This window comes from Gymnoscopelus braueri (assembly GCF_963280865.1).
Source record: "Gymnoscopelus braueri genome assembly, chromosome: 1".
Classification (NCBI taxonomy): Eukaryota; Metazoa; Chordata; class Actinopteri; order Myctophiformes; family Myctophidae; genus Gymnoscopelus; species Gymnoscopelus braueri.
This window is the reverse complement of record NC_137603.1, coordinates 28,752,687-28,773,051: the sequence shown is the minus strand read 5'-3', so window position 1 is coordinate 28,773,051 and position 20,365 is coordinate 28,752,687. Positions and strand designations below refer to the sequence as shown.

The following is a 20,365-nucleotide window of genomic DNA, read 5'->3' as shown; positions in this document are numbered from 1 at the left end:
CTGCCTCCCCCTGGCCAGCCGGGGCGCCTGATGGAGGGGAAGGGAACTGGTTGGAATAACGTGTTCTTTCCACGCGCTACGTCCTACCGGGGAAACTCCCCCCTGTCAGGTGACAAGAAGGTCAGTTGGCTCTCATGCATTGAAGGAGGCATGAGCTCGGCCCTGCCCTCCCTAGGCTGGTGGGGGGAGTGTAGTGCCCAGGATCACTTAGCAAATTGGCACCGGGTGAAAAAAGGGTTACAAAATCGAGGGATAAAAATTATTAAAAAAAAAACCCGAACGTTTATGTAGATGAATGAACGGGTTTATGTAGCTGAATGAAAAATGGAGAAAGTTTAAACACCAGGTTGAAGTTCATCCATGACAGTCATGACAGATCCAGACTGCACTAGCGATTTGTTTACATTCGACCGCATGGCTCATTTGCATAAGACCTTACCCTATTGATTTTATCCCACTGTTGAGGGTTAGGGTTATGTTTTATATATTTTGTTTAAGACTTACAGTAGGCTGCCTTGCCCCACTGGAATACAGTGACTGATATGAATTAATAATATACTGGACCATACGTAAAATGAAGAATGAAAGGGGTGAGAAGGATTCAGACGGGGTTTGAAGGGTTAAAAAAACAGTAATCCAAGGAGCCATTTTGTATATTTTGCAATAAGACCATGTGACAGGAAATTATATCAAGAGAGAAGGACCCCTAATGAAGCTACCTGCTGCATGTTAGTATCTCTCTCGACATTTTCAGGATATGGTCAGGTATGATAGGTCTACATGGCAAATGGGATATGACCTCAGGAAAATGTGATCGATCATAAGCATAAAAATGAGGATTTACTTTTAAAAAGATTTTGGGGTGGATCACTTTATATTTGCTTATGTGAACAGCTAAGTCAGAATCTAAATCAGAATGATTTCAATCACATTGTGTAAATATTGTCCATGTAATGGAACCAAATGGAACCATAATGGTCCAATTGGTTCCATTTGAGGATAAGTGTCCATAAGTAAAATACAAACGTTACTTATCCCATGTGAATGTGCCGCACAACACACAGACTACACAACATAGTTACAACATAATCATGTAAAAAAACAAGAGATTAAAAAATAGTCCAATTTATTCATCAGTTTACATCAGAAGCTGATTTAAAAAAGAAAAGACTTGCAAGCGACTGTCCAATAACTATTCAAAGCCATGTATGACAGGTACAGAACACAGTTCTTCTCACAACCCCACAGGTCTTAGCTTGGTATTTTACTTCACAGGCAGGCCAGTCCTCTTCATATCCAACCACACTGCTTTATGATGGAGTGAGTTGAAAGCTGTATTCACTATTTATAAATGTTGAGAAACATTCACAAACCCTTCAGGGAGAACCTCACATGAGACTGGTTGCCACTTCTGACACAAGGACCATGAAAATGAAACACTTGTCATGACTTTATCTAGCATAGTGATTCATATGCATGGTGCAAAGCTGTGGTATATTAAGGTTTGATGCCGGGTTAATTGTCTGGGAAAGCTCAATTACTAAAGGCTACATGTGTCTCTATTTCAGTATATAGGAGTCTCACAATAGAAATCTATGGTCTTTAGACAGTCATGCCACAAGTACAGTTTCTAAACCGTTTCTGTCTGTGTTGATGGTACCGAGGCAGTTTAGAGCACTAGCATCCTATTCTATGGGGAACATTAGCAGAAAATAGGTTATCTACAAGCTTCCAACACCTTGTGAAGCGATGCAAGCTTGTAGATTCGCTATTTTCGGCAAAGAAATTCGGTGTTGAAGGAAAAGAGAGCAGGCCAAGTAAAGAGCCAACTCAGGTCAACTTTGCCAAGTATTGAGGGTTTAAGTGGTCAACCCACAACTCAACAAGAAGATGATCAGCCAAACACAATATGAAACAGAATTCTCATAGTTGAAACAAGACCCACAAAATAACGAATATCTGGAAGAACCACAAAGCCTGCAGAATAACCTTAAAATACACTCCTGCCCCTCTAAACCAGTTTTTAGAGATTAAGTGCAATATTATTATTGAATGTAAATGACATTACAGCATTGTTCTTTATTTCATTAACTATCAAAAAAACAAACAAAAACATGCAGCAATCTATCAGAGATACAGCTGTCAGCCTATGACGCTGTAAGGATGCATTGTGATAAAGCTGAAGGAAGGATTATCTTGGAAGTCCTGTGTCTTATACAAGTTCTCCCTCTAGTGGTCTCTAGATGAATCACACAAGGCTATGATCATGTTGGCAGGGACGATTGCCTCTGCTGTAAGCCTGGTCCATATGAGCAGGTGAGTGACTGTGGTTGGTGGCCTGCAGCTGTAACAGAAGGTCTAGAGTCCAAAGCGGGCAGGGGTGTGCCTGGGAGTCATGGGGACCTCCTCTTTTCTTCCTGGGGTGCAGATTTTCACCGCCCTGAATTAGAGAAGAAAAGTTACATAAACATTTTGTTAGCATATGTTTCATTAGCCATGCCAATGTAAAATAGCAGTAGACATTATTTGGTTTCACAGCATTGTGTGTTTTTCACGATACAGTCACGCCCTTCCGAACAACAGTAACTAGACTTTAAGTAGATCTTAAGTGTTCATGTATACCTTTGTAACTCAGACAGTGTACAAATGGAACCACTTTGTACATTATTATAGTTAAAGGGATTGTAGGCGATTCAGAGATAAACAAAGAAAAAAACTCCAGCAGTTCGTTTCCCCGACCACCAGGGGGTGACGCAGGGAGGACTTCCATAGAGTTAAGGGGACTTCTAAACGGGCCATGCCGAATATAGGTTACTTTATTCGGATACAATTCGCCCCTGCCGGTTCTCTGAATTTTTATTTTTAAATAGGCTCTTTCATGACAAATTGACCACATATATGAAGTTAAAGGGTCTACACCATGAAAATCACTTTTTTCTTGTTTTTTTGTATTTTTTGGGGTCCCCAGTGTCTCTTGTACCCAAAAAAATGTTGTTGTTTTTTATTCAGTCATTCCTTCTCATTTCATGGATTTCCAGAATGGGCGTGTCTGAACAGGCGATCTCAGAATGGAAATGTTTATGATGTCACAAACATTATTGATGGCAAACCCAATGTTAAATGAAAAGTGCCCGAATCGCTCCGAAACTTTTTCTACCCCCCCTAAGTGGGGGTCTACGAACAAATACTTCGGGCTCGGATTTTGGCTCCGCCCCCCGGAAGTGGGTGAAACAGGCACCTCAAACACTTGGTGGAATTGTTCAAAAATGTTCAAAGTGTTTTTTTTTCGATTTTGTATTTTTCTTAGATGCTTCTTTTTATGCAGAATTTTTCCATTTTTTTTTTTTTTTTTAATATTTTTTTGTATTAACAGACAGAATTGCTCAGTAGCCCCCCCCTGCCCAAGAGGACGTTTTGGTATTGCAGCTGAAAGCGCTGTATAAGCCAGAGACAATTGACTTGGGATGAGTATATCTGAGTGATGATTTAGGCTCAAACCTTTTGAAAAAGGTTTGAGGGACATACACCATATGATATTAAATATCAAATTTTTTTTTTAAATTCATGGTGTAGCTCCTTTAAACAACTAAATTCTATTCAAACGCTATCTGAAAAGTAAATTATGTGCCTCAAAAACGAAGTTTGAGAGCATTTTAAAACCGAAAGTAAAAAGTTCACACGGACACGGACGCGCACGGATGCGCACATGCGTGCGTTAATTTACGGCCCGAGACAAACATAAACAGTAGGGAAATACGGATTTCAGAAAGAGGACTGTGTTTCAATGCAGGAAAACACCCCAGCATCATTATATAGTATAGTGGCTGATAGAGGGGAAAAAATGCTAAATATATATATAGAGATATTTTTCAAATTTAGGCTTAATGTTGCCAATAATCCCTTTAAACTAGAAAGTGTTTGGTTTCCGTAATGCAAGTCATGGGTTGCTGTTGGGACCCGAGTAATGTGTTGGGTAAAATTCCTTATACTAATTGGTTATACTTTTTACATTTGTGCCCCCTATGATTAGAATCAAAAAGCCGTAGGGAGTCATGTGACTTTCATTGTGACATGACTCCCAAGATCATGTGTAACTAATTTGAAGGAGATTGTTGCAGAAACATAATATTATTATTATTATTTTTGGACCAAACAGTTAAACCTTTTGCATTTGTGGCGCCCTCTATGGGTTTAAGTGAAATCACCTTTGGTGCTGCGTTAAAGGACAACTTTGTTTTTTTACAACCAAGGTTCATGTTTTAGCTTGTAATTAAAGTAAATAAAATATGAGTGTTAAAAAAAATCATTTACTGCTTTCTATAGCTTTAGCAATTTTCGCGATCTTTTTTACAGTGGGCCGGGGCATTCGGGCAGGTGGCTAAATGTCATTTTTTTACACAATAATACAGGTCCTGTGATCTTTGATGGCCAGATGCGAGTTATTGGGGGCTAGAAGAGCTACTGTATATCATAATAAAGAAATCGACGGGTTGGACGGGTTATTGTGTAAAAAAAAGCTCAACGATATGGAATATAAAATAAAATATTAATAATTATTCCTCATAATTATAGAGTCTTCATAATAAAAAATAGCCCAAAAAGGATTCGGTGTATATGTGTAGTTACAATTCTAGAATCTACAAGTTATAATAGGCCACCATGTAAAGTTGGCTGTTATGAATGAAGCCGATTGGTGTTTTCATGCGTAGGGCATAGACACACGGCCGGAAGCGGAAGGCCTACAAATTCACGCCCACTTTTGAGACAGCGCCGCTACTCGAGGTCCGTTAGAACGATGAACTGCAGCTGCCAATGCAATCTCTATGAGAGGCATTGTAAAATACCGTAATTTCACTGGTTAACTACTGAGGCTGTAGCGATTTTTTTTGTGTTATAATAAACTGTCCCATTTGATTAATTTATCCTTTTTAATGTCCCATATCTGTCATCTCGATATACTACCCACAATATACTATAATATACTCCATCAGTGTGTCAAAAGTTCTAGCTTCTGAAATCTTACGTTTAAGCTTTAAATAGGTTCGCGTAGATCTACGTGATTGGCAGTGAATCAGTTAATGTAGGAATATTTAAAAAGTAGGCTAACTCTCAAATCCTCTCATAGGGAATGCATTGGCAGCTGCAGTTCATAGTTCTCACAGACCTCGAGTAGCGGCGCTGTCTCAAAAGTGGGCGTGCAATTTGTAGTTCCCGTGTTGGTCTATTGGACTGTGAATCTATCTACCAAGTGTTGTAACTGTATCACTTCGGTTTCTGAGATAAAAAATACTGTCACCGTTTCCAATAGACATGCCATTGGAGAAGTAACATTAACTCTTTGACTGCCAGAGTATTTTCATAAAGTACTCCCCCAGTGCCAGCAATTTTCGTGTTTTTTTATTTTTATATTTTGAATTTTTCTCATGAAAATAATTTAAGGGGACATAATGTAAAGACCCAGCACAAATCCGCCACTAGAGTGCAGCACATGACTGCTTGATCAGGCCGTTGGGTCTCTCTCAGCCTTCTTGATAGATTAGACAGGGGAAAACATGAAAACGGAAGTGACGTCGTCCCAGATTGTTTTGATCGCCAAAATGCCGTCGTGATACACGACGGCGATGACTGATCGTCACCCAGACCATAGATTATAGAAGAGAAACTGTCCGTTTGTCCGTCATACCGTGTGAAAGACCGTTTATTTACCTATTTTGGACGAAAATGACTGGGGAAAAGAATCAAAAACCGGAAACGGAATCCAGGTCATGAAACCGGATGCAGATGTCCGTGAAGTAAGTGGAACTCGAGAATAACATTGAATATTAAGCAGCATAGCGCAATCAGAGATTAAACAATGAACGCGCGTCCAGCGCGTCGAGCGCGTCGATGGCCAACTGGACAAAGTAGCACTTGACGCGTTATCGCGTCGTCCGCAGTCAAGAGTTAACTGTTAATTAAAACTTGTTAATAGGATGTTCGTTATATTTAAATATGTCGATTTGACATAATACCTGTGCCACGATCACTGTGGGAGTAGTGCGGAAAACGTTTGCGGATATAAATATAGCCATACAATGATAGGTGCAATAGCTATACTGTGGTTGCCTTTGAAGCAACCGTACTAACAGCGTAGTAAGTAATGCCAGAGACGTGGTGCTGTCACTTGGTAGTGCTGTTGATAGTGAGGTAGAAAGAGAACGGACATTTGGCTGGAGGGAGAGAAAAAAAAGAACGGTTTGGCCTCTCTGTAGAGACTGGAGGTACGTTGCAGCCTGACGCCTCTGACAGCACAATCTATCATCTTTAATTACAGCAGCGTGACACCCTGACACTGCCTAGTGTCCCCTCATCTCTCTCTCTCTCCACACACAAGCCACAATTACAGCCATCAGGCCATAACCCCTCTCTGTCATTGTGTCCTCTTCTGTCCCCTCCTGTCCCCATCCCCATTTTGTCCTGTCCCCAGGCATAGACAAGGACACCAGTAGTCTTGAAAGCATATAGTGCTGGCATGGATATGGAGGGCTGGAAAAGGAGATTAGTGGCGGGGAAGCACTGATGTGGAGACCATGACACATGTTCCTCAGTGTTGGTGTATACGTATACAGTAGTCTCTCTCAAGAGAAAACACAGGACAATTAAGTCTCATAATAATGACCGGGCCCACTTTGTATTTCAAAGTGCCGCTTCATTCTGCTGCTGGGTTGAAGGAGGTGTGAGAGGCAGCAGGTGCAGTCCTGCATCCTGGACAGTGTGTAGACGTTGGGGGGGGGGGGGGGGGGGGTGGTCCTCGTTTCCCGGCCGAGAGACAAAGGCAGCAGCGGAGAGCCCGGGAGAGCAGACCACCCCTCATTATAACACTTAAAACTTCCTCTGCTTAATCTAATTCTTAATCCTACAGCTCTCTAATGTGATTATTTTCAACATATCTGTCACACAAGCTCAGATAGATAAACCGTCTGATTAATTAACAACAAAAGTCCCCTCCCCCCACACTTTCTCTTTCTTTATAACCTTATTTCTTTCCTGTGAAGCTTGAGGATGGGTGTGAAATTAATTTTTGGGTCTAATTTGAAAATGAACGTTCTTCCTCCTTTCTCTGCTCTGCTGTGGCACAATTTAAATTGCTGCAGTAATGGGGGTCAGCAAGGAGTCAATATTATTTCTTTTTGTCTCGTCTGGAGGGACCAGAGGTGAGAAAAGCTCATCATGAGGAGTGAGAGAGGTGGAGTAGAGAGAGAGGGAGAGGAGGAGGAGGAGAGAAAGAGGGGTGGTGCTGACGGGGGAAGGCAGAAAGGCAGGTAAATTAAATCGTTTCTACTTTGACTGTGGATGGAGAATGAGGTGCACAAGGAACCTTCCTCACCTGACACTGTTGGCGTTGCTCTTCTTCTCCTGCTCCTCACGACGCGATTGCAGCTGCTCCTCGGCCATAGACATCTCCTTATCCATGTTGGTGATCTCCTCCTTGGCCCTGCGTCGGTTTTCCTGGAAACACACACACACACACACACACAGGGAAGTGGGTGAGTGCGAGAAGTTGAGACAGAAAATAGGGATTAATATAATACAAAGGAAGGAATAAGTTAAAGCTACAATCTAAGTTTTATGTCGGTTTTCTCACTCTCCTGACAATACTCTTTTATTGTAGTTCTCCGAACTACAATAAAGATGGTGGCGCATCTAGAGTCCAATCCAGTCAAAGTGCCATTGTCAACCAACTTTATTAAAATTGTCAACCAAGTAGGTGTCCTACCTGACACAAGGGTCTAAATGTCCCTTGTGTCAGACCACCTCTAACCATTGCAGATGTACTAGTTAATGCAGGGTGTGGCTCTATGAGGCAAGCCTTCTATAAGAGGCTAGCCTCGACCGATCAGCTTCTTGTGCACACTTGCCAGTAGGCCAAAGAAGTACCTCCACGCATAACAAATATCATTTTTTGGGGCTTTTTTAATGCCTTTATTGATAGGACAAGTAGGCCAAAGAAGTACCTCCACGCATAACAAATATCATTTTTTGGGGCTTTTTTAATGCCTTTATTGATAGGACAAGTAGGCCAAAGAAGTACCTCCACGCATAAAAAATATCATTTTGGGGGGCTTTTTTAATGCCTTTATTGATAGGATAGTAGGTTGACAGTAAATGGGGAGAGAGATGAGGAGTGACATCCAGCCAAGGCCGTCGGGAACCCGCGACGCGCCGTCAGGCTACTTCGGCGCCTAGGTGCCCGGACCGCTACGCCAGCAGTCCGTGCCACCTCCACGCATTTTTATATTTAGCATAACCTTCTAAAATAAAGTATGGCCTTGTATCATGAGTAAAGTTTGGCACTAAAGGCAAATTCATACTTCACCATAAGTGTCACTCTACACCAGAATTGCATTGCTTGTGTTTTTAGCTTGTCGATCCGTTTTCTTTGGCAAGCGACACGTCATACTATGCAGTATAAATTAGGCTTAAGGTGGCAGCATACTGAAAGTCACACTGTGCCTCAGAAAACAGTAGTATTATGTTGTCCTACCTGTCTGCTCTTCCCCGCATGTTTAATGCTGTAGAACATGGGCCCCAGCTCTGCCAGCCATTCTCCATCCACCGCTGTCACACACTGCATGTACTCCTACAATAATGAACACTGGTGAGACATACTGTACACACAACACACTGCATGTACTCCTACAACAACGAACACTGGTGAGACATACTGTACACACAACACACTGCATGTACTCCTACAGGAACATACATCAGTGAAACATAGAACACATTGCATTTATTGATGAAACATATATACCGGTACTACATACTGCATGTACTGATGAAACATAAATATAACACTGCACATACTGATAAATATGACATACTGCATGTACTCCTACAAGAACAAACACTGATGAAACATACAGTACATACAGAAACACTGCATGTTCTCAAGGAACAAATACTGGTGAAAACATAAAATGCAGCACATAAAGGTCAGACGTCTGTTGTCTGTTTACCTTAGTGGTCATGACCAGCTCATGGTAGGTGATGTAGTCTGGAGTATAGCCCATGCCAAACAGGGAGCTGGTGGGGTGGAGGTGACAGGGCATGCCTGTTCTCACATTCACATACTCACCAATGCCCTGGAAACACACACAAACAAAACAAACAAACAGAGACAATTTAATAAACAATGTGAATGTGAGAGTGAGCATGGGTTTCCTAGGCCAATGTTTCTCTGCACCTGGCCACGTCACATGTGTGTTTTCGCATTCCCCTTTTCAAATGTATACATTGCATTAATACACTCTGGATGCCACTCTGTTTAGATCAGGGGTGTAAAACTCGTTTTATGTCAAGTGACTCCATGCAGATCACGCATGGTAGCAACACTGAAAAGCACAAACGCTGTCACAGTATTCTGTCACATTAAACAATACGTATTGCAGACAGACTGCAATTAAAGGTAATCATTGTTGGCTACTCTGAAACCAGTCGTGTCACTGACCCAATTTGAAGGACCGCCACTAAAACTTTGGATTGGTTCTGCAATGCAGTTTTTTTTCCTCTCCAATTGTGTCCACCCAGTTTTTGCAACGAAAGCTTGGGATATTGTCTTCAGTGTTCAGTCTATAGTAGAGCAATACGCATAATTGTGAGTCATTCAGGTGGGCAAAAGTCAGACTAACCGGCACAATTCAAGCATGTGTTTTTTTGACTTTGCATTTTAACATAAAGCAAATTTAAGCGCTCTGTTATATCCACAAAAAATGCAAAAAAAAAAACTTATGAAGCCAGTCTGGGTCAATTCTGCCACTGGCTTCCATTTCTTATTCATGAATAGTCCAATTTCTGATTGAAATTAACAATTGAGCACAGCCCCTGGACTTCAGTGTGGCAGGGTAGGCCATGGCCAATAATATTTTCCGACAAAATATTTAAATACAAATTGCCGATGGTTGAGTCCATTGAATAAAAATTAACCATTTTGATCACGTCATTGCTCTCGTCAACTGCAGTAGAGAAGGCAATAAATTACTTCAATTTGTCTTTTAGTAGACTAATCTCCTGCAAGGTCCCTAAATCTCTCTGCCTCGCGGTGTTCAATGCAGTACTTGCAGGAGGTGCTACACAGCAGGTGTTTGCCTGCTGCATCCAGTGTTAGAGAGAGAGAGAGTGGCTGCCACACACAGAAGGACGCGAATATTCTAATAGTCTCCGCCAGGCCGAAGGCCGGAAGGAGACTACCGGTATGCTTTCGCCCGTGTCTGTTCATCTGTACGTCCGTGAGCAGCTAATCTCTGGCACCTTTAGACCGATCGGCATGATATGTTGCACACACACTCCCAGTAGACCAAGGTAGAACCTCTGCCCCATATGTTTTAAATCACCCTAATGGTGGCACTATAACAGGGCCCTAACGTTTTGGCCTATAACTCTTGAACCGTAAGTCGTACAATCAAACTTTTTTTGATATGGATTCCTTGAATCATGGCACAACTTACTATGTAGACCATGCCCAATTCCACCTGAGAAGACTTTCTCCAAAACACACTTTTTCCTACTACTCGTACATATTTTGTCAAAAACTCACGCAAATCGGTACACATTATGTCTGTGGTCAGGTGATCAAGATGTATCCGTCAGCTTTTTCAGATTCCATTCAGATTGGCTACGATTCGCTTTCAAAGTTTGTGATAGGGGCCCGTTTTGCACAAAATGCCACAAATCATGAATGCAGCATCCGATTGCCCTGAAACTTTGCACACACATTCCCGTAGGCCAAGGAAGAACCTCCACCCCAAACTTTTCAAATCGGCCTCATGGTGGTGCTATAACAGCCCGCTTCATTGTTTTGGCCTATAACTGTTGAATCGTAATTCGCACAATAGAACCTACAATACTACCTTTACCTGGATTACTTGGATCATGAAAACACCCCATAGGGGTCGACCATTTGTGCCAACTCGTTGTCCTCAAAACACACTTTATTCTACAGCGCCTACAACTTTCGTCCAACTTCACCCCAATTGATAAGCATCATCAGGCGGGCAGAAACCATGGCGGAAACCAAAAACGCGCTTCCCCAAAATGATTCCCCTCTACCAGATTACATTTGTAATTTGATGAATCCGCCAAGTTTCTTGAAGTAAAACTTCAAAATACTTCATTTGGAATATCCATCTTTTACTCTAACTTGTAGCGCGACGGGCTACAAGTTACTCGATTCAGTATTCATGTGAGGGAACAAAAACAAATGGCGCCGACCGGAATCCACAACTGGAAACCACTTTCTAGAGGGCGTGGCCTAGACCGGATCACACTGGTCAGTTCATAATGAAAACCAGGCTTTCCTCTGTGTGGAAAGCCTGGTGACGCGAGGTTAGCTGCATCACAGACATCAACCAATGCATTCAAGTACCTTGAGCTTGGCAGCCTGGTGGAAGTAAGCGGCACAGATGCACTTTCTGATGATGTCCCAGTCAGAGCCGCAAGAGATCAGATTCATCCTCTGCTGCACCATAATGTCCTTCAGTTGGGAGCGAACCTCACGCACCTGCACCAACAAACCATATACAAGCAGGTATGTGTGTAAGTATGCATGCATTAGTCCCATCTGGACAAGAGGCTTCACCCAATAAGGTGAAAGCCAGCCAAATTAAGGCAAGTTATACGAGACCTTGCGCATGGCCTTGGTGTGGATGAAGTGCTCATTGCACCAGACGCTAGAGTAGTTGTTGTTCTTCCACTGCATGTAGACGTTGAGGTAGGTGAGGTGGTCGCTCTCGGGGACCGCAAACTTCTCCCTGACCTGGTCGCTCTCCTCCTCACGACCCTGGAGGAGCAGATGGAGTTTACACATGGTTATTTTCATACCAATTGCCTGGTAATTAATGTAATACAATGTTTTTCGTTTGTTCGTTCTTGCTTAACTGCATAATTCTTCCATGAGTCCAGACTCCAGAGTAACAAATTATCAATTCAAGTCACCTAATTTGAAATACTAAGCACATAAAAACAAATACATAGAACAGCAGCTCATTTTAAGTGTTTGACAGATTGTGTCTGTCCTTTATCATTTATATTGCGACACTGATCAGGCATACACAGGAAAATGCTGTTATTCCTTAACCACTTGAACCCTAGCATTCTTATTATGGGAATGTCATAATAGGCAAACATTTGGCAAAACGGCGGAAACAGCCGATCGCAGACTATTTTCCGGCTACAAGATTTGGTGTAGAAGGAACAAAGGAGGGGACCGAGTATGGGACCTTGGGGGACCCGAGTCAACAAAGTATTTTAGGGTTTAAGACAGAAGACACTGTGGCTGTGTCAATGAACGGCACCTTGGGTCTGTAGAAGATGGCCGGCACAGACAGCATGGAGACGATGATGAGGATGTCAGCACTACAGCCCATGTCACACGACACGATCAGCATCTTGGACAGAGCCGGGTCCAGGGGGAACTCCACCATCAGGCGACCAGTCGGTGTCAGAGCACCTAAGCAAGAACACAATCACAGGTTACACACACACACAACGAACGAGAAATATGAAGGAAGAGCCATCCTTTGGGTGAGTCTCTTTCTGACCACAGGGAGCCTGCTGGCATGGAGGGAGGAGATGGAATAAACGTTCGTCTATCACTGTGACAGAGGAGGGACAAACTGCTGACAGTGGAGAATACTTTGATTATCTAAACCGAGGGGGTGCACATGGCTGAAAAACTTCTGTTCTGATTTTAATGATTAGATGAAAGAGTGTAAGAGGCTTATGAAGAGTGTGTGTGTGTGTGTGTGTGTGTGTGTGTGTGTGTGTGTGTGTGTGTGTGTGTGTGTGAGGTGAGAGCAGAGAGGCAGAGCAGGGCCAGGTAAGCTTTAATCAGACATAATCTGCTGTTAACACACCATACAGGGTACCGTCAAAAGTCCCCCCCCCTCCCATCCACCCCCAAATCCCTAAATCCCACGGAATCGGGCTAAGATGAGACAGAGATGAGACCCCACCAGTCAAATCAAACACAGGATCAGGTACTAGGCAATTACTCTAGCGACTAAGCCCCCAGCTCCATCCCTGCTTGTGGTGTCTCTGTATCATCACTGCAGGAACCCCCCACAGAGGCTACCGCCTGCAGTATGTGGCGTCAGCATCTCTATGCATCATCACAAAAAAAAAACGTAATCAAAAACATGAGCAGTGTCACATCTTAATCCTGAAAGAAGCCACGTTCATTCCTAGGTTTCCTACGCATGCTATACACACACTGTATAAGAGTGTGTGTGTGTGTGTATGTGTGTGTATGTGTGTGTATGTGTGTGTGTATATATATATATATATATATATATATATATATATATATATATATATATATATATATATACACACACACACATACTGTAAGATAAGGACCAGCACCTGACCTGTGTTGTCAAGAGCTCCCAAGATCCAGAGCTGGTACATGGAGTTGAGCATGTTGTCCTCAGGTGGCGGGTCCATGAAATGGAAGAGCAGCAGGTCCTGGACGCCCAGAGACTTCAACAGCAGCACCACGTTGGACAAGTTGGTCCGCTGGATTTCTGGGATGGTGGTGGTCAACATCTCGTTCTTATAGGCACTCTGAGTGTACAGTCTGCAGGGATGAGGAGAGAGACAGACGTGGAGAGAGAAGAGAATAAACAGGAAGGGAGTTACTCTAAATCTCAATGACCTGCTAGCATTTTGTTCATTTATCATAAACTAACAAACTGCACAGAGAGGGATGAGTTTACTTAAAATGCCACCTAGTTAGAATTCGTTCTAGGTGGCACAAACGTGATTTGTTACCGTTATTACAAAGTGACAAAGCTATTGCAATGGAGAGCCAAAGGTAGGATGCTAGCGTATCCAAGTACTGTCTGTGAGCAGCCATTGTGATATTCTAGCTTAGAGTGAAATGCCAAAGTTATCATTAAAGTTACTGGGTTAGCCCTCTCAAGTGTGCACTTAATTTTTAAGTGTGTGGTTGTATAAGGTTGAAGCTGGCTATGCTGTGTGTGTGTGTGTGTGTGTGTGTGTGTGTGTGTGTGTGTGTGTGTGTGTGTGTGTGTGTGTGTGTGTGTGTGTGTGTGTGTGTGTGTGTGTGTGTGTGTGTGGTCACAGCTAAGAAGGCCTTTGAGTGGGTAAATTATGCACACAAGTGGAATATGGCTTACTCTCTCCCCTCTATTTACCGCATATACCCATCAACCGCCAGTCAAAGCCCTCGCCTCTACTCATTGTCAGGCTCTGCTCACAAACCAATTCTTCACAGATCTGCAGTTAGTTTCTCTGTGTGTATGGGGGTGGGCTGGGGGGATTTCATGGCATGCTAGCTTTCATAAGCATCCCAGCTCATTAACGATGCAAAAGGTATCGCGTATTCGTGTGCGAGTGTCACACACTGCATCTCTACTTAACCAAATGTGGAAGACAGGGGGAGAAAGGTCTGGTGAATCCAGTGACAGGGTCTTTTGTGGTACATTTTCCACACTGTAAACAAAGTTAAACAGCATGAAATCCTCTGGGGATTAGAAAATCTGTCTCTCTCTCTCTCTCTTCCTCTTCCTGCCTCCGACAGTCTTGAAAGCATTGGACACGTCGCAGATCAGAGCCCTGCCAGGACACACCGTCTGAGGAGCAAGCTGATCTCCATCAGCCAGAGGATGAAAACATTCTGCTCAAAATGTTCTTATTTGGTTTTCTGCATTCGAGAGGATGGATGAAGTCTTCCGCGAAATACCAGACTTAACAGAGATTAGCGTATTTCAGGTGGTTTCATTCTCTATGTGGGCTGAAATAGTCGTTAAATAAAGGAAGAATAAGACACACAATTCAATGGGTGGTTCCAGCCCTCAGCAGGATGCTGCAAAAAAATACCTGTGAATACTAGGATGAACTAGGGACGACTTCCTTTGTCAGAGGCAGGACATATTCTATTTCACACCTTCTGTGTTCCCATAGCCATTTAAAACACTGGTGATGACCTTCAAGGCAATCAAGGGCATGGCACACCCTTACCTTCAGGACATGATCCAATCCACCCCTACCCGCTCACTTAGATCAGTTAAAGCAGGAAGCCTGTCCCTACGACAAGCAGGAAGTGCCTGTCTCTACGACACCCTGGCCAATGCTCCAAGCGGCTGTTGAATGAACCTCTGACCTCCCCCCTTAAGTATCATTCATAGTCGGACGTAAGGAGACGTAACGAGCGCCAACGCTCCTTACGTTGATGGTTTTGTCTCCCCCTCCGTCACTTGCGGCTCCAGGATTTCCTTCCGTGCAGTCGACATTCACCGTCAGGCCGACGTATGTTCGTTTGTACGTTGCCTGTAGTACCAGTGGAGCCCGTTGGCAGTATAAGGAAAAAAAGTTTTCCTCGGGCCCTCTTTCTCCAAAAAAAGACCCACGTTGGTTGGTGGAAGTACTTGAGTAAATGTACTTAAGTACTTAGACCCGTCGATCCACGGTCTGTGACAATATATAGCATATATAGCACAGTGCAGTAGGGGTCGAAACTCACGTTTTGTAGACAACCATTGTTTTTGTCTAGTTTGTGGACTAGTTTGTCTTTTATTGCGTTGTTTTGGCTAGATGCTACAATGGTAGCTTCATGTTGTTAGCTGCGCTGATGCCAGCTGGCTGTGTTGCCAGGTTTTGTGAGAGAAATAAGCAACCAGGTCTATGAAAACAAGCCCAAAAGAATCGACTAGGATATAGCAGATCTACAATATATGTTTGAGAATCACTGGTTTCAATAATAATTGGCCCAAATAAGCAACTACAAGCAACTACAAGCCCAAATAAAACCGCAACCACCAATACAAAATTGCTTGTTTGTTTACAAGCAACTTTACAGAAAAATAAGCCCAAAGTCGCTTATAATAAGCAGACATGGCAACATTATGGGTACCGGTACATAATCTCGCAACTGCCATCTAGTGGATGAATAGGTGTATTACGCCTGTACACTTTAAAATAAATAAAATAACCCCTAAATAACGTGAGCGACTATGCATGCGTCCGTAAAGAACGGACGGAATCCCTCACCCCCTGACGCACGTTTTAGACCCATCTAGGGACTATGAACGGGCCTTTAGTCAGGACTGCAGACTCACTCTCCATTTTCCACCAGTCTGAAACCTCACCTCTTCAGACTCCACCTCACCCCCTAGCACTACTCATTCCTTCAATCACCCATTTCTTGATAGATGCAAGTTGTAGTATGCAGATATATGTTGGTTACTTGTTCACATATGTGAACAAGTAACTGTGTATGTGTATATGTAGATAAACCAACCCGATCGCCAGAGGAAACGTTCTCTTTGAACGTTTTTGAAATTCCGTGAATAGACAACTGGAAAACCCGAAATTCTGTGCATAGCCGCCTCGCATCTCCCCCATTGTGACTAAACCATTTCGGAGTTGCCGTCCCGAACGTTGCGACATTCCCTTGTGCCTACTCAGCGCCGTTTGAGTTATGTACCGATAGGCACAGAATCGTAAATTTTGTTGTGGGGACTGCTCTGCTTCCGGGTTTTTCAGGGTTGCGACTGGTTACGCCCACCGTGGGACTCGCTGTACATATGCACGGAATTTCTGGGTTTCTAGGCGACTATGCACGGAATGACGTGCACTGGATCCGTGCAATGTATACTAATTCTCTGGCGATCAGGCTGAGATAAACGTATACAGTTTTGCTTGTCCACAAATGCTAAGAATGTTGTTTAGATAGCATGTTGTTTAGACAGATATACAGATTAGCTGATATATATATATATATATATATATATATATATATACAAAAATCAGAAAAAGTAGGTTAGGATTTAGAAGGCGTTTTTAGAATCGGCCTTTGTAGCATTAAAGTGTTTTCTTTGCACTCTATTTTACCCTGTCGTTTTGTTGCCTAAGGTTCATGACATTTACTCTCATCTTGCACTTTGTAAGTAGCTCTGAAAAAAGTGTCTGCTAAATGCCTAAATTGGATATTGAATATGGCAGACCTCAGAGTCAGATGTCAGAGATGAGAAGTCAAAATCAAGAAGATTATTTAATTTTTATTTTGCCCCATAGAAAAGTGATTTAACAAGGGAAATGTATTAATAAAATGAAACATTGTTGAAACGTGAGTGTGTGTGTGTGTGTTCTATGTCTTGACTCCTGAAGTGTTACCTGTAACACTGCCCTGGTCCTGTACGTCCTGCTCTGCCAGAGCGCTGATTGGCGTTGGCCTGGCTGATGGGGTACACCTGCAGGGCGTCCATTCCAATACGAGGGTTGAACACCTGGCCAAACAGACACCAACAAAATTGAGTGAACAATACAGAGGGAGTGTGTTAGCCTGGTCAAATTATTGTTGAACAATTTAGAAATAAAAGAGCAGTTCAAAGTGCACATAAAAATACCTTAAGTTTACAGTATCCTGCATCCACGACAAACATGATTCCATCAACAGTCAACGACGTCTCAGCAATGTTGGTAGCAACAATGCATTTCCTCACTCCATCTTTTGCCTAACCATGTGCAGTACAAGAAAACATTAGAAACTAAGCCGATTTCAATGAACTGCATTGCCTGGATATAGAAATGTAAAGACAAAACATAAAAGTGTATGCAGAGGGACCTTGTGAGACAACAAATCAGGATAAGGTGAGAGACCTTTTGGAAGATTTTGGCTTGGAGGTCAGAGGGCAGCTGGGAGTAGATGGGAAGTACAGCCAGAGGAGGAGCACTTTCCAGGTCCTCTAACCGTTCAGTAATCTGATCTGAGGTCACCTGCAAGGTCAAAGGAACAGTGTTGAACAAGTTTCCATTTCACATAAATCTCAATTTATTCTCTGAAGTATGATGGTGTTGCTTGCCAAAAATAACTGATCTACAAGCTAGTGACGCAACGTTTTAGCTTTTATATCTAATTTTTATACAAGAGCATAATAAAGTTTAACAACATAGTGGCTCTTGAGCCCCAAGGCTTTTCAATCGTTATTATTATTATTATCACCATTTATTTAAAAAAAATCATTTATGCATTTTATCCAGCACCTCTAATAGTGACATTTGATTTGTCTTTTTTCTCTCTCTTTTATACCAAGTCTTGTAGGCTGCAGGCCACTTTGTCTGCAATACGTGAAAACGACGAGCCATGTAGCCCATAGGGCAGGAGCCCATCTCCTGTTTATGTAGTGGGAGGCGGCTTGAGGTACAAGTACATAATAGTTGTTGCAGGGATTTACATGTACCCCCTATCTAACCCTTGATGTTGAGTGCCAAGCAGCGAGCCATTGGGTCCCATTTTTATAGACGCAAAACTGATAGGTCAGTGTAATTTAGAATTGTGATTAACTCATTCCCTGCCTAGAACGACTAAAACGACTTTTGTCCTTTAAGCCCCCTCTGCCAAGAACGACTAAAACGAAAAAAACCCAAAGACCAAGGAGATATGATTTGTTGAAGATCTAGACTCCCATCCACTTCCTTGTTAACTTAAAACTTAAACATTTTGTATCTCGGCTCCTGAGTACTTTTTTTTTTTAAATTAAAAATCTCTGGCAGTGGGCAAACGCAAAAAAATAAAGTTCTGGCAGTGAATGAGTTAACTGGGGCATTATAGTTTCCCCCGGAATGTAAACATGCCAATGTACATGCCGGACAGGACAGAGTTTTAAAAAGCTTTTGCCATGGCTTCATGAAGTTGTTCCAGGAAGAATTACAATACCCAGGTTCATCACAATGATTACACGGACCAAATAAACGATCTGGGACTTGTGTTAACAGGGAGTTTTATGACTTTTGAGCTATATTTGTTGTGGTAAGATGAACCATACATGGAAGTAGGTGAAATGTATTTTCCGGTCTTGGTATTTTCATAGGTTACGTTGACAAAAAACTAACTTAAAAACAAACTTATAAACGCCTTATCCTTTAACCACTTAAGACATATGAACTAGGTCATATGACAAATAGTGATTCTACAACCTCACAACACATTGATATGCAACATGTTGTGAGCTTGTAGATCCGCTATTTTGTAGGGAATTAATTTATGAAAAGAGTTTAAATACGGCGATACAAGATTTCTGCCTGACAGCAACAATATGAGTGTGGTAGAAGCAGCATGGTGACCACCAGGTGCCTCACCTCAATGTCCTCCTGACCAGGCATGAAGATGAGGATGTCTCCTCCCATACCACTGAGGTGGATCTGAAGAGCCTGCTTCACTGACGCCTCCACATAGTCCTCCTGAGGGGTCTGCAGAGCACATCACATTACATGATAGGAAACCATGCAGCAACATTCAAAACAATAAGCTACATGAAAAACACTTCATGTGTTGTAGGAATGCACAAGGACGATGAACAATACCAGGACAATCAACATATCATTACAGTTTTCAAAAGACTTTGAATATTGTGAAATAATCATCTGGTAATATAATATTATGTGATTCTCCTAGTGTCTATTGCAGATATAGATGAGTGACTGATGGGGGTTAGGAATTGTGGCTCTCCGTTGCCGATCACACAGGACCTTAAGAGACACCATGCTATGCCTATTCCAAACAATAATTTAACTTAAAAGATACCTTGCTGAACAAGATGTCCACTGGGAATGTTCTTCCTGGAATGTGGAATACGGGGACATTGCCAAAGAATGATGCAAATTTATCCGAGTCCATGGTAGCAGAGGTGACAATGAGCTTCAAGTCAGAACGTCTAGACACAACCTGGTCAAGGGTTAAGAGAAAAGTAGAAAAATGTAATTAAAACACAAGTCACATGACAGCAATATGCACCACAGTAATAACATGACACACATACCACTAAGACAAAAATGTGCCATAAGTTGCATCTATTGATCATTATTCAAACAGCAGCCACTTTGCTCTCAATTAATACACAGGTGTGTAATACCCCCAGGGTGTGACTTAATTCTGCTCTTACTTAATACTCGTGGATGGGAAACCCCACCCCCAGAATATTAAAGTAAGCAAAATGGCCAGCGTGTGAATATGGTTAATTCAATGGGTGTTAGCTATTGTGGCCCTGACCTCACGCAGCAGGCCGAACAGCACGTCCGTGTTCAAGGAGCGCTCGTGAGCCTCGTCCATGATGACAGCACTGTAGTGGTCCAGATCCGACTCTCTCAGGGACTCTCTCAGCAGGATACCATCTGTCATGTACTTGATGACTGTTTTCTCTGATGTGCAGTCCTCGAAACGGATCGCATAGCCCACCTGCAGCACATGTCAAAACAATCAACTAAAGATAATCGGAAGAACCTTAGTTTAACCACTAGATGGCAGTCTTGAGCAGCATATGAGTGATTCCATAACAGCTAAAAGATGCAAGAGTGTGACCTCTGT

The 20,365-nt window shown here is 42.6% G+C and overlaps 1 protein-coding gene across 3 annotated transcripts in view; it reads right to left on the bottom strand.

The window, feature by feature from the left end:
- Window positions 1-1,109: 1,109 nt before the first annotated feature.
- The window catches only part of dhx38 (DEAH (Asp-Glu-Ala-His) box polypeptide 38), a 31,173-nt gene continuing 11,917 nt past the window's right edge, over window positions 1,110-20,365 (bottom strand). For all 3 annotated transcript variants that reach the window (XM_080429306.1, XM_080429305.1, XM_080429307.1), the window contains exons 14-27: window positions 20,051-20,236; window positions 19,586-19,726; window positions 19,141-19,251; window positions 17,662-17,778; window positions 17,409-17,516; window positions 17,176-17,288; window positions 13,407-13,615; window positions 12,333-12,487; window positions 11,663-11,818; window positions 11,405-11,539; window positions 9,000-9,125; window positions 8,525-8,620; window positions 7,367-7,488; window positions 1,110-2,440 (exon numbers count right to left, since the gene is read on the bottom strand). In XM_080429306.1, coding sequence (XP_080285432.1) covers window positions 2,359-2,440; window positions 7,367-7,488; window positions 8,525-8,620; window positions 9,000-9,125; window positions 11,405-11,539; window positions 11,663-11,818; window positions 12,333-12,487; window positions 13,407-13,615; window positions 17,176-17,288; window positions 17,409-17,516; window positions 17,662-17,778; window positions 19,141-19,251; window positions 19,586-19,726; window positions 20,051-20,236 — 1,857 coding nt within the window. In that variant the 3' untranslated portion in view covers window positions 1,110-2,358. The remainder of the gene's footprint in view (window positions 2,441-7,366; window positions 7,489-8,524; window positions 8,621-8,999; window positions 9,126-11,404; window positions 11,540-11,662; window positions 11,819-12,332; window positions 12,488-13,406; window positions 13,616-17,175; window positions 17,289-17,408; window positions 17,517-17,661; window positions 17,779-19,140; window positions 19,252-19,585; window positions 19,727-20,050; window positions 20,237-20,365) is intronic.